The sequence below is a fragment of the Cibotium barometz genome, chromosome 41 (assembly GCF_041138505.1).
Source record: "Cibotium barometz isolate CiBa-2024 chromosome 41, ASM4113850v1, whole genome shotgun sequence".
Classification (NCBI taxonomy): domain Eukaryota; kingdom Viridiplantae; phylum Streptophyta; class Polypodiopsida; order Cyatheales; family Cibotiaceae; genus Cibotium; species Cibotium barometz.
The window spans coordinates 46369783-46381900 of record NC_141086.1 but is presented as its reverse complement, the minus strand read 5'-3'; the positions used below and the strand labels follow the sequence as shown (position 1 = coordinate 46381900).

General features: G+C 38.7%; 1 protein-coding gene across 1 annotated transcript; it reads right to left on the bottom strand.

Annotated features, from left to right (window-relative positions):
* Positions 1 to 6350: 6350 nt before the first annotated feature.
* On the bottom strand, positions 6351 to 8511 carry LOC147615006 (uncharacterized). Its single transcript, XM_086780289.1, has 2 exons — positions 8206 to 8511; positions 6351 to 8130 (listed from the first exon to the last, which is right to left on the bottom strand). The coding sequence occupies exons 1-2, from the start codon at positions 8376 to 8378 to the stop codon at positions 6435 to 6437; spliced, it is 1869 nt and encodes a 622-aa protein (XP_086636415.1). The 5' UTR covers positions 8379 to 8511; the 3' UTR covers positions 6351 to 6434.
* Between the last annotated feature and the right edge of the window lie 3607 nt (positions 8512 to 12118).

Below are 12118 nucleotides of genomic sequence, written 5' to 3'. Positions count from 1 at the left end.
TTTGTGGGGAAGGATGGGATTTTAGCATTTAGTGCCTCTCCCCCTTGGGAAAATATATCTTTCCCTTATAATAGCATTGTCTGCATGTAAGCAAGGAACTCAAGATTGGTTATTATCTTGTTAATTTCTTTCTTGTTCTCTAGGTTCTTCCCTTTTTTTTTGAGATGGGTTCTATTAGCCAAGAAGGGGCATTCGTCACTCACTCAACCTTTGATTCTTTGGCTCTATAGAGGGCATCCCCTCTACCAATTCTTGTGCCAAGTCTTGGGCATCTGCCCCAATCTATGATCTCTCCTTCTCCGGAGCATTCAACTTAAGATTAGCCCTCTTTCCCAGTGCCTTTGTTCAGCTAGGGCCCTTCTAGCATCTAATTCTTGTTTCTATTGGTTATAAATCTGTAATTAATTTCCTTGAACTTCATCTCTAATTCCATCTCTTCACTCATAGAGGGAAAAAGGTTTCCCCAATTCTAGTGGTACTCTCTACATCCCTCTTAATCCTTGGAGTGTAAGAGAATGGCGTTTGAGAATGGTTAAAGGTTTTCCTCTGCATAAAAAGTTTGAAGAGGAGGTGACACCTATGCAATTCCTCTCCCTATTGGGAACCTTGAAATATTGCTCATTGCATAACCCTTGTTTGGTAGAGTGAGCCTCTTGATCTGCATCAAGTTGCATCCCAATAACCCTTTAGCACTAGTTTGGTAATAGGACATAAATGTACCGTGGATATATTATTACTGACCAACTTTATGGAATTATTTGGAACACATGGATAGTGAAAATTAAAGGTTTCCTTTTTTTTAAAAACATCAAGTACATAGTGAAGGAAAATTTAAAAAATTTGGGATCACATTGGTTAAGAACTATTTGGGTTTTTTTGGATCAAAGGCTTTAATTATCCAATTTCTCTTTGCTTTCTAATATTTTTAGATGTGAATTTCTTCACAAACATATCTGTGTTGTAATACAATCCATCTTAGACTCAAAAATCATTTAGGACTCCAAAATTTGGGTCCTAATGAAAATTTTAAGGTATTTAGCTGTCTCAAAAAATTTAACTGTAAGGATTTTTATAGCTAATTAAACAAACATAGACTAGGACCAAATCTTGCACACATGTTTTGTACACTGTTATGCTTTGCTAGTACATTTTGTGAGACCCAATCACATATACACCTATCCTTTTAGGCACTTTGTTTTAGACGAAAGTTTACAAATTTCGAGCCATATTTATTACTATAGAATAAGAGACTATTTCACGCATTTTTAAACATCTCATAACCATATTAGCTCACACTATTAAGGTATTTTGGGTGGCAAAGACTCAACAACTAAAATGAGATTCTAAGAAGGAAATTTAATTAATTAATTATTAATATAATAATTTTTTTATCTTAAAAAATTTCTCTCATATCTTAAATAATATGTAAGGTTCATGAGAAATTTGTAATGAGTCGAGATCATTTTTTCTTACATGTAGGAACCTACTTTGTAAATTCGTAACTTGTTTAGATTATAATGCTAGATATACCTCTTCTTATGGTGATTTATCAATTATATTTAAGGTTATTTCTATCATTTTAATAATTTTCTAAGGTCCCACATTTATCAAGACATGTCTTAGAAGAGAAATGCCAAAATACTTCTCCCATTCACAAGATATGAATTTTTTAGCAAACCCCTAAAAAGACATATTTATGTCTTGTTGAGCTACCAAACTAGTGTTAGCAATATATTCAACAGGCCACCACATTGTGTAGAGGAGTTGGAAACTCTATCCTCCACTCGTTCATATGAACATCTTCCATGGACTCTTCATTAATAGTCTCGCTTGAATGGAGACCTCTCCAAACAAACACGCTTTGATTTGTATTGGCCGAAGGAATGAAACTAAAACTCTTATGGTAAAAAGATCATGGGTGATGCACTATCTCCCAAAATTATTATGATCTCAAGTGCATGGAAAGGGGTTTTTAATAGGCCAAATATTATTCTCTGGACCCAATTGTATTGTTTATGAACCTTTGGTTACCCAAAGGTTGAGTTATTCATGATGTGAGTAACTCTTGTTTTTCATGGCTGACTTCAAGGTTACCCTTCTAATAATTACTAATTCCTTAGTTGGCTAAACTAGGTATCATCAAGAAATAATTTATCCCAAAAGATAATCATGACATGAAAATCTAGAGATAGTCATGCGTGAAAAACCCAAGATAGTCGGGGTCATAAAAAAACTCTGGTTTTCACCCCAAACTTTTTTCAAATTTTGAATACCAAATCACTACCAATGAAGTTTCATAGCCTGTTTACAATGATTGGTTACTTCAGAAGTCTAAATACATAAAGTATTTTTGGCATGAATTTCTCAAGAAATTCATGGTCGTGAACCCTAGTTTTTCACACCAAAATTTTTCTATGCTTTTGAATCAAAATCCCTTATGGTGAGTTTGGATAGTCAACGTAATTCATGTTGACATCTTAATTTCCTCAATTGATGAAATTATTTTGACGTGAATTTGTTAAGAAATTCATGACGTGATTATCTTGGAGTTTTTCACACATGAAAAACTTAAATTTTCATGGCCGTGCTGTGAAAAACTATGATTTTTCCCATCAGAATCTTTTATGGATAAGAGGATAAGTTTTTTTCTATTTTTAGCTACACAATCTTGTAATTTTTGGTATGATTTCAGGACTTCTTATTGTTGTGAAAATCTCTGGTTTTTCATAGCCATAAAAAACCTATGGGCATGAAAAACTGGGGATTTTTTTTTTTATGGTCCAAATCTCAAATTTTCCTTCTCGAAAAGTGCAATTTAAGAATTTTCACTATGGCTATCAATATCTTGGAATAACTTAAACAACAATATGCTTTGTTTTTTGTTTTTATGTTTTTTTTTTTAAAGAACAAAAGCTCACACAATGTATTTCCATGAGAAAGAGCAATGTGCTAAAATACCCAAAATTGAAACCAAGGTAATGGGCATACCTTCCTCCAAGTTTCCCAAGTACTCATACCGAATTCGCTTCACCAAAAATAACCCAAAATCATCACTTTACTACATATTCTACTACTATGTAGAAACCTTATTCACACATGACCCTTCATAAAACTTAAACAAAACTGAAAATAATGGTTGTTATAAACATGCAAGGAAGGAGCAAAGAACTCATAGGAGTTAGACGAAGCAAGATAGCTATCCCTGGAAGTGGTGTAAAAAATGTGAGATAGCTCATTCCCAGCCTCACCAGAACTCTAGTATTCTAGCAAACATGGAATAAACAACAACCATCGTAGGGGTCTTACCTTGCTTCCGCCTTGAGATTCAAGCACCACCAATGGTTGCTAGCTCCAAGCTTGTGTGCTTTCCTTCTTGTTGTTCACCACCAAGAAGATGCCTCACCTCCTTGTGCGAGGACTCATCACGTCTCTCTCTCTCACTCACTCTCACACAATGAGCAAGACGCACATGTACCAAGAATCATACACTCTATTCTCAACTCTCTCTATCTCTCAATACGATAAGTAAGGGCAAGTAGACAAGCACAACTCAATTGGCACAAAGAGGGATTGTGTTTTTCATTATGAGAAATTCACTTATATACAACTGGCCCTTATTCACACTTGGACGCCCAAATTTAGCCATAATCTACTAAGCTTGGCCATTTGGCAACTTTTCTCATAATATATACAACTTTTAGAGTGTTGTTTACATAACACTTATTTGGCTACTCCCGTGTGTAGTAGGGAGTGCATCTCTTAAGCCCAAAATGAGATTTACATCTTTGTGCAAGTTTAAGTTTTTAGTTTTTAGTTATGCTTACATGAAATTGCTACAACCTTGAAATTCTTAAAAATGACATCAAGTTTCAAATTTTTTTCCCTAATATCCACCAATGCTAATCTAAGCATTGATACAAATGCTAGTATCAACGTTGTGGTATGATTCTCATATCAATGCTAATACTAGTGTTTATTATACTTCTTATATAAATAAGCGTTGCAAATGGGTCTAATAGTTATAGTGTTAATTATGTTACAAAACACATATATACATGTGTGTGTGTGTGTGTGTACACATACATATATGTATATTACACACACACACACACACACACACATGTATGTATGTACGTACAAATATTAGTATCAGCACATGGTTATTAACACTAATATCAATGTTTGTGATAATGTTTAGTTTAGTGTTATGTAAAGCATTGCAAATTGTCTCATTTTGCAAATGGGCCCAATTGTTGTAGTGTTTGATATAGAGTACACACATACACATGCATACATATATACATACGTACATACATACACACGTGCTTGCACACATGCATGCATGTGTGTGTGTACATATGTTACACACACATACGCATATGTATTTATCAACACTAGATTTATCTAATAGTGTGCTTACCATTAAGTTTGAGTACATGGTAATTTAACACGCGACTATCAAGTACTTTCCAAAGTTTGCCTACTTCGAAGGTGTGCATGTGCATATAGTCAAGCAAAGATTTTTCAAAGGAAAGTGCAAGTGCAAGAAGGGACAAGTATAAAGAGTGCGCAACTAATAGTAGGACTTGTAGCAAAAGTTAATCGTCTAAGTAACTAAGTTACTAAAAACAATTCTAGTGTGACATGTGCGCATGCATGTGCACACATATACTCGTGGTTTAATCATTGCTAAGCCATGTTAACATTTAAGTTTTCCCCTTCAAGGTAATCATGTATTCACAATTCTAACATTGAAAATAGAACATGTACTTTTGCATTCAAATAGGATTAAGATTTACTTGGTTTTTGATGGTTAAATATGGAGAATACAAAAAGTTCCTTTGGGCACATGATTGTGACATGGAGACATCAATAAATAATAACAAGATCATGGTTAGGTTATGAAAGTGACGTACTACTATGGTGATATGAAATCCATAAACATTTAGAAAACTTTACTTTGTTTCCCCTTCTTTGAAGTACAAAGAGGACAATTTTTTTTTGTTATATTGGTGAGCCACTATTTCAAAGTGTGACAACAAAAGAAACTAATGTGAACATCCAATGAAGAGACTCACAAACCTACAATAGCTATCTGAGACTTTGTCAATGCATTTGGGAATCCCTAGAAAAGAACTATCTGATCGGTTTTTGTGGGTCAAGAAGAGTTTCAAGCTCTAAAATTTAAGTAAAAGCCCCCCTATCGTACATAATTGATCACACTCACTTCTACTCATTTTTTACAACTTGAATATTTCAACCCTTATTGAATCTATTTAAGCCTTTTTTTAAATGTATCAATTATTGTGGAAAAATATCATTAACTTTTGTTATCATTGGATACACTTTATGATTCTCTCTCTCTCTCTCTCTCTCTCTCTCTCTCTCTGTCTGTCTCTCTCTCCCCACCCACCACCGCCTACCCACATTTTCTCCATGAAAAGTTGCAAGAGATTGTAACTTAGATTGCAACCCATTTTGTCAGTCCTTAACTTATTTGAGGTTTTCAAACTCAAATTGTTAAATTTCTTTTGGTTAAGTGTGCAAGGCCACTCTATCCTCACACCACTGATAAGCTGCAGCTTATACTTCATAAGGGGAAGAAACCATGCACTCACCTAACTACTGAAACTTGCTCATCTTCCCTTTTTCCAGAATTTGGACTGACCACCATCACAAACACACATCTTACATTGACCAAGAAAGTTTCCCAGCTTTCCTCCCCTGTACATCACCTCTTATCTTTAAAGGGGAGTGAGAACGCACATGTACAATAGCTTGGAAAGTAGGGTCGATGTAAGTGCAATAAACGTGGGTTCCCAAGCATACCCTTAAGCGAGCCATTACAGTTAACCCAATGATAGCTCCATTAGGTGCCAAAAACCCAATGATAGCTCCATTAGGTGCCAAAAACCCAATGATAGCCATTACAGTTAACCCAATGAAAGCTCCATTAGGTGCCAAAAACCTTGGCTCTTCAATATACATCACAGTTAACCCAGTGATAGCTCCTTTAGGTGCCAAAAAACTTGGCTCTTCAACATACATCAATGTTAACCCATGGTAGTGCCTTATTATTTGCACATTCTTCTGAATACAAAATTTCAGCAAGGCCATTATCCAAAAGAGGACGCTCAGCAGGCACTTGCCCCCAGTGGCTCAGCTCATAGCAACCCACCCTAATCAAGAGGTTGTGGGTTCGAGCCCTGACACCGTAGGGTTGTGTGTGTGTGTGAGTGGTGTAGCTTCTAGCTCAGCTACATCCCCTCAAAAGGGGGCTTTCGAAAAAACAAAAAACAAAAAAGAGGATGCAAGATATCAACTTAAGCAAAACAAACATCGATTGGTAAGACACTTTCCCCGTGTTTGAATTGTATAGAGAAAATAAAACCTTGTTATACTAAGAATAAACAATGTTTCCATGTTGAACGCCTTCATGATACTTTACTGCAGCATTGTCGCTTCATCAAAAGAGATGGATATGCTCTTTGGTACTCGAGGATTATGAAAAACAAGTGCCTAAATGAGAACTCTGGCCATAGAACCTTGGAGAATGCTAGATGAGAAAGTGAGGCTTGCCAGAGAAGAAAGTTACTCAGGCGAGTCTCTCCTGAGGTTCGAATGAGAATATCAGGGGGAGGGCACGAATCAGTATACAGATGCTTCTCTATCTCCTCTTCTGAGATCCGGTCTTTGACTAACTTAAGAATCCTATCATCTACGTAACAATGCTGTCCACAGTTACTACTGATTGAAAGACTATTTTCCGATATAATGTCAGCACTCAGCCTAACATGTGGGCAAGAATTTGTAAACTCACATGATGTCTTTTGCAGTCCTGACAGCTTGCTTGGGATATTGGAAATGTCACGGTTGCCCAAATGCTTCTTGGGTCGATTTGTCTTACATGTGCAGTAGCCCACAACATCCCAAGTCTTGTTGAACCCACTTGCCGTGCTGTTGCCAATCACCTCACAATCAAAATCTCCTGAAGAGCGCGTTACCATGCAATCACAGTTTTTGAAAGCCTTCTTGGACCCGTTCACACACTTTCCAAAACGCCCATAATCCTTACAATCACAAATTTCTAAGCCATCCAATTTCTCAGGGCTACAAATTCCTGAAATCCCTGCTTTTTTGGATGTACGGTTTCTCAAAACATCGGATTTCATGGATTTCCAATCAGAGCTCACAAAGGACCTTATTTCCCTACTATCAAATTTTTCTGCACTGTTTTGGGATCGTATTTCGCACTCATCCTTGCCCACCGCATCATCCCCTGCCTGATAAAAGCCATTTTCACGATTATGGTCATCATTGTTCACATCATCATTCCATGCCTGATTAGCATGATCAGAGTCACCATTGCCCACACCAGCATCCCATTCCTTGCAATAGCCATTTGCATGACCATGGTCAAAATTGCCCACATCACCATCCCATGCGTTGAAGTACCCATTCACATGAACATTGTCACCATTGCCCAAACCATCATCCCTTGCCTTCAGAAACCCATTTGCATGCTCATTGTCACCGTTGCCCACACCATCATCCCTTGCCTTCAGAAACCCATTTGCATGCTCATTGTCACCGTTGCCCACGCCATCATGCCATGGCTTGTGAAACCCATTTGCGTGACTAGCGTCACCATTGTCCACATCCTTGCGTGACCCATAGTCACCATTGCTGCCCAAATCATCATCCCATGCCATGTGAGACCTGAGTGCATGACCATTACAAGTAATCATAGGCCGATCATTGTCCTTGCTATCAGACTTGCCCACCCCACCACTATCCAAAGTCTTCTGAGAACCATCTAGAACACCATCTCTGCCTACCACAGAAACAAGATTGTCACGAATTCGCTGCACAGACTGCACGATTTCATGGGTTGAAGTGTAAGAAATACACAGATTAAGAACAGCCGAACTATTCTGACTGGTGACAGCCATGGCTCTCTCTGCAGCCTTCCTCACACCATCTGGCAACAGAGACAGATCGCCCAAAATCCTAACCCTAACTCCATACTCTCTGACCAGATCCTCTTTCTCAATTAGGGTTTCGAGCTTGGTCTGCATGAGGTCCATGAGGGCAGAGACCTCATCAGGGGCTCTCTGAAAGTTATCGATACTGAAAGCATAGAGGGTAACAGTTTTAACACGCAGATCGAAGCAGTCTTTGAGAGTGCGCATGAGGGTTTCATACCCGTGGGAGTGGCCGATCCGACGGTCCATGCGCCGGCGGTCGGCGAATCTGCGGTTTCCGTCCATGATGATGGCGATGTGGGCCGGGATAGGCCCTGCCGACAGCACCCACAGTAAGAAAGCTCGCACAAAGCCACGAAGCTTGGCTGCCACAGAGCTCAGGAAAGGCGCCATCGCCCTCACAGTCAGAGGAAGCAGGAGAAAGCTGCATGAGAGCCTCCAAGATAGAAATTTATGATTCGTAAAGTCAATGTGAGTAAGGTCAAGTGCCGTGTAGGCCTTGGCTTGGTGATAAGTCGGATTTCACACGCATCACCTCAGCATCGCCAGAATTTGAACGTACCCTTCCAAACGCAGGAGGTGTAACCCTTTCACAAGAAGGATCATTTGATGCGACCTTCAAATAAAACATCAAAACTAAAAGTACCCTTCAAGATAGCAAGACAAGGTGTTTTTTTAATTATCAGAAGAAGGGTGTTACATAAATTTGCCCTTCTAGATAAGTATCACATCAATTGGTTTGGTGGTAATTTGATGGTATGGGACATCAATTCTCACGAAATCGATTGTAGTCTTGGTGGAATGGGACGCCAAGGCTTGTGCATGTAACTTGACTCTTTGGCAGGTCTGTATGTACACTTGTCTGTAGTGATAAAGTGTGCAAGATAAAATTTGAACTTTGAAAATTACCAAATATAGCCATAAGTTGGGATAAAACCCAGTTACAGAGTTCGGAGAAGCTCTAGGTAGCAAGACCATGATGGTGTGCTAGTGCTAACAGAGTGATTTAGTTCCGGAGTGATCTAAATCTAGAGGTTAGCAGTAAGACTAGTTTGGTTGAACAGTTTCATGCATGGGGGACGCCCTATAGTATTTTGCAAGTGTAGTCTTGCCTATGTTCAACATAAGTGTGCGATTGTGAGCACATTTTAGTTGCTACCATATGAATTTGGGAAATATATTACTTTCCTACATAAGCAATTGTAATATTGCATGACAGGCTATTTTGCTTACAAAGTTTATGTGCGTGTAAACCCTATAAGTCATATGACCCTTGGGAATGAGTGGAGCATTCCATGGATTTAATAAGGTTTTACATGGCAATAGTGAGTAGTATCTCACTTCAGATGAGCCTGGTTGTTGTTAGTATCGGATCCGACATATGAAGTGTACATAAACTTGGGCTGAGTTAGGATAGAAGGCTAAGCCGAAGAGCTTAGTGGTAAATCCTACTGTATCTGGTGAGTTTTGACTTAACCGGAGTGTTAAGAAGTAAACTCAAAGTCTGGGGCTGAACCGGAGTGTTCGGAGGCAGACATATCTTTTGTTGAATCGGAGAATTTAGCAAAAGATGAGCTTGGGGTGAACCATGGTACCCAGGAAAAAAGCTCTTCACACTAAAATAGTGCACAATAATTTTAGGGTGATAAAAATCCATCTCGCAGGAATGTTTTACAACTTTCCATAGATGACAGATGAAGACCATGTACTTTACGGAGTTAAAGTACATAGGTGGTGACTTCGGCGCCACATTTTTTGTAGGAAGTCACCAGTGGTGTGGTTAGGTCAGCCGAGACTCCACAAGACCTATGCACTAGTTTTAAGTTGACCTCTATTAAGGACGTCCAAAAATTCATGTTGTAATACCAGAAATTGTACTGCAATGTGCAATGGAGGGGTCACTTTGTGTAGTCACTTCTTAGCAACAAGTGACTTAATCATCTTGTTATAGATGGTTGTATATGGTACTCCCACTCGGGGGAGGTACGCCATTGGGTACGGAGTTACTCACAGACTAGTATGGAGCTACTAGTGTGATGATAGTGGGTACGTAGTTACTCACTACTAATACATAACTGCTAATAACATTAAGATCCTCGAGTGAAGAAACTCTAGATCAACATTTTAAATTACCGAACCACAATCCATGAGTATCGAGGTACTCATAAATATGTTGACGTTGCTCAAATCGAGGGACTGATTTGTTCGATGGCATGGAATAAGCAAGGAGAGTGGTAACTTAAAAGTTACACATCACTAGTCCTAGTGAGTTGTCGAGGTCATCCGTAGTTTGATGATCCCCTCTACCTATCAGATAACATTCAATTTTGCAAGCCCTGGCATTTAATCCGTAGTGATTATGAGTTTGGGGTGAGATATGGTTATGAAGTTCTTACAAGAGTACTCGTTTATTTGCTAGTCATTGGTTATAGCTTGGTAGAGATTGCCACTTGTGATGGGTAGGTAGCTTTGCCGCTATGATGAGGAGGCAGCAAATAATGTTCTCATAGTTATACTTCATACCAACACCAAACAGGGATAGGATGAAATTCCTAAGTTCATCATCACGAAGTACTGTGATGTTTGCATTTATATTGAATGTATGATGTAATAAAAATTGGGCTTGTGTAATTACCATCAATTATCTAGCAACCTATGGCTTCGCAGCAAGCTCAGTCATTATCTGTAAATTGATAATGTGGTTATTAGTAGTTTGGATTTTTTTTTGATAGATGGTACAACCCACCCAGATGATTCATAAGTGTGTAACCGCTTATGAAGGGTATTAATATGCAACAATGAAGCACTTTGTTACAAGTGTGAAACCACTAATCTGTTGCAAAACAGTTTATCAATAGTACCACCATATGTGCGTAGACACTATACCACATCTTCGTTGCAAGATGTTTAAAACTTTCTTGGAAGGACTCAAGAATATAACATATGATATTAAACATGGTCTAGATTTGTTCTTGGACCTATGACACTAGCGCGTAGTCCGCTTGTTGAAAGTAGAGTTTTTGAGGACAAAAACCTTTCTTGAGGGAAAGGAGGGATATCCTCAAATATCACATAAACTCCATTAGTTGTGTGAGTCTAGACAATACTTGAAGGGATATGTCTGGTAATAGCAACAAAGAGTTGTAAGTGAATGGATGTAATTCCAGACACCCGTAGTGGTGCAAAATCTTTATCGAACATCTCCACATACTATATGATCTGCTCGCATATATAGTATGGCATAAGAGATAGGAAGTTTGATTGTTATAGTTGAAGGGAAATCTTCAAAACTTACATTTACTCTGAGTTAGAAAGTTTAACCATCCGTAGATTGATGGTAGTTAGAAACTCAACAAGATTCTAGAGCATATGCTTGTGCAAAGATGTTAATCTAAGAGAGAAAGTATCTCTCAGCTTTGGAACTAATCCTTCTGATGCATAATTAGATTGGCTCTAGTTTATTGCTCCTATGGCCGTAGAGCTTTCCAAGGAGAAGTTTTAACAAGTTGGTGATGCAACATGGTAGCGTAGTCTACAAATATCGAGTAGCATAGTCTAAGAACTTGCGCTAGTAGAGTGCTCTCCAGTACATTAGCTTCTGTGCTAATGACATGATGCAAAATCAAGGCATGAAATTTGCCTTAAGGTTTTGGTTGAAATACCAAATCATGGCTTGTGTGAGCATGATCCTATCTTTACAGAGGTCTGGCGTGCTGTACGCGTACGCACTTTGTCACAGCCGCACCCACCTTCCTCGCCGGCACGTAATGCTAGTCCGGAGAGATTGGCCGTAGGTGCGGCGGGTAGCGAGGCGAGAGTTAGTCCGGAGAGGCTAGCCGAGCCCGAGGGAATGACTCGGTGTGGGTGGTAGTGGATAGGTTAACTAAAATGGCAAAGTTTATTGCCACGAAGAAAACTGTAAAAATGCCAGAGTTGGCAAAACTCTTTATTGAACATCTCTACAAGCTATATGGCCTGCCCGCAGATATAGTGTCGGATAGAGATAGAAAGTTCAACAGTCATTTTTGGAGAAAAATCCTCAAAAGTTAAATACTACTCTGAGTATGAGTATGGTAGATCATCCGGAGTCTGATGGTCAAACTGAAAAGTTAACCAAATACTCGAGGATATGT

Excerpts from the sequence above, each read along its gene's own strand:
- LOC147615006 (XM_086780289.1), bottom strand. The coding sequence starts at position 8,378 with ATGGCGCCTTTCCTGAGCTCTGTGGCAGCCAAGCTTCGTGGCTTTGTG. Across the intron at positions 8,131-8,205 it reads CGGATCGGCCACTCCCACGG|TATCGATAACTTTCAGAGAG; the intron begins GTATGAAACCCT and ends CTATGCTTTCAG.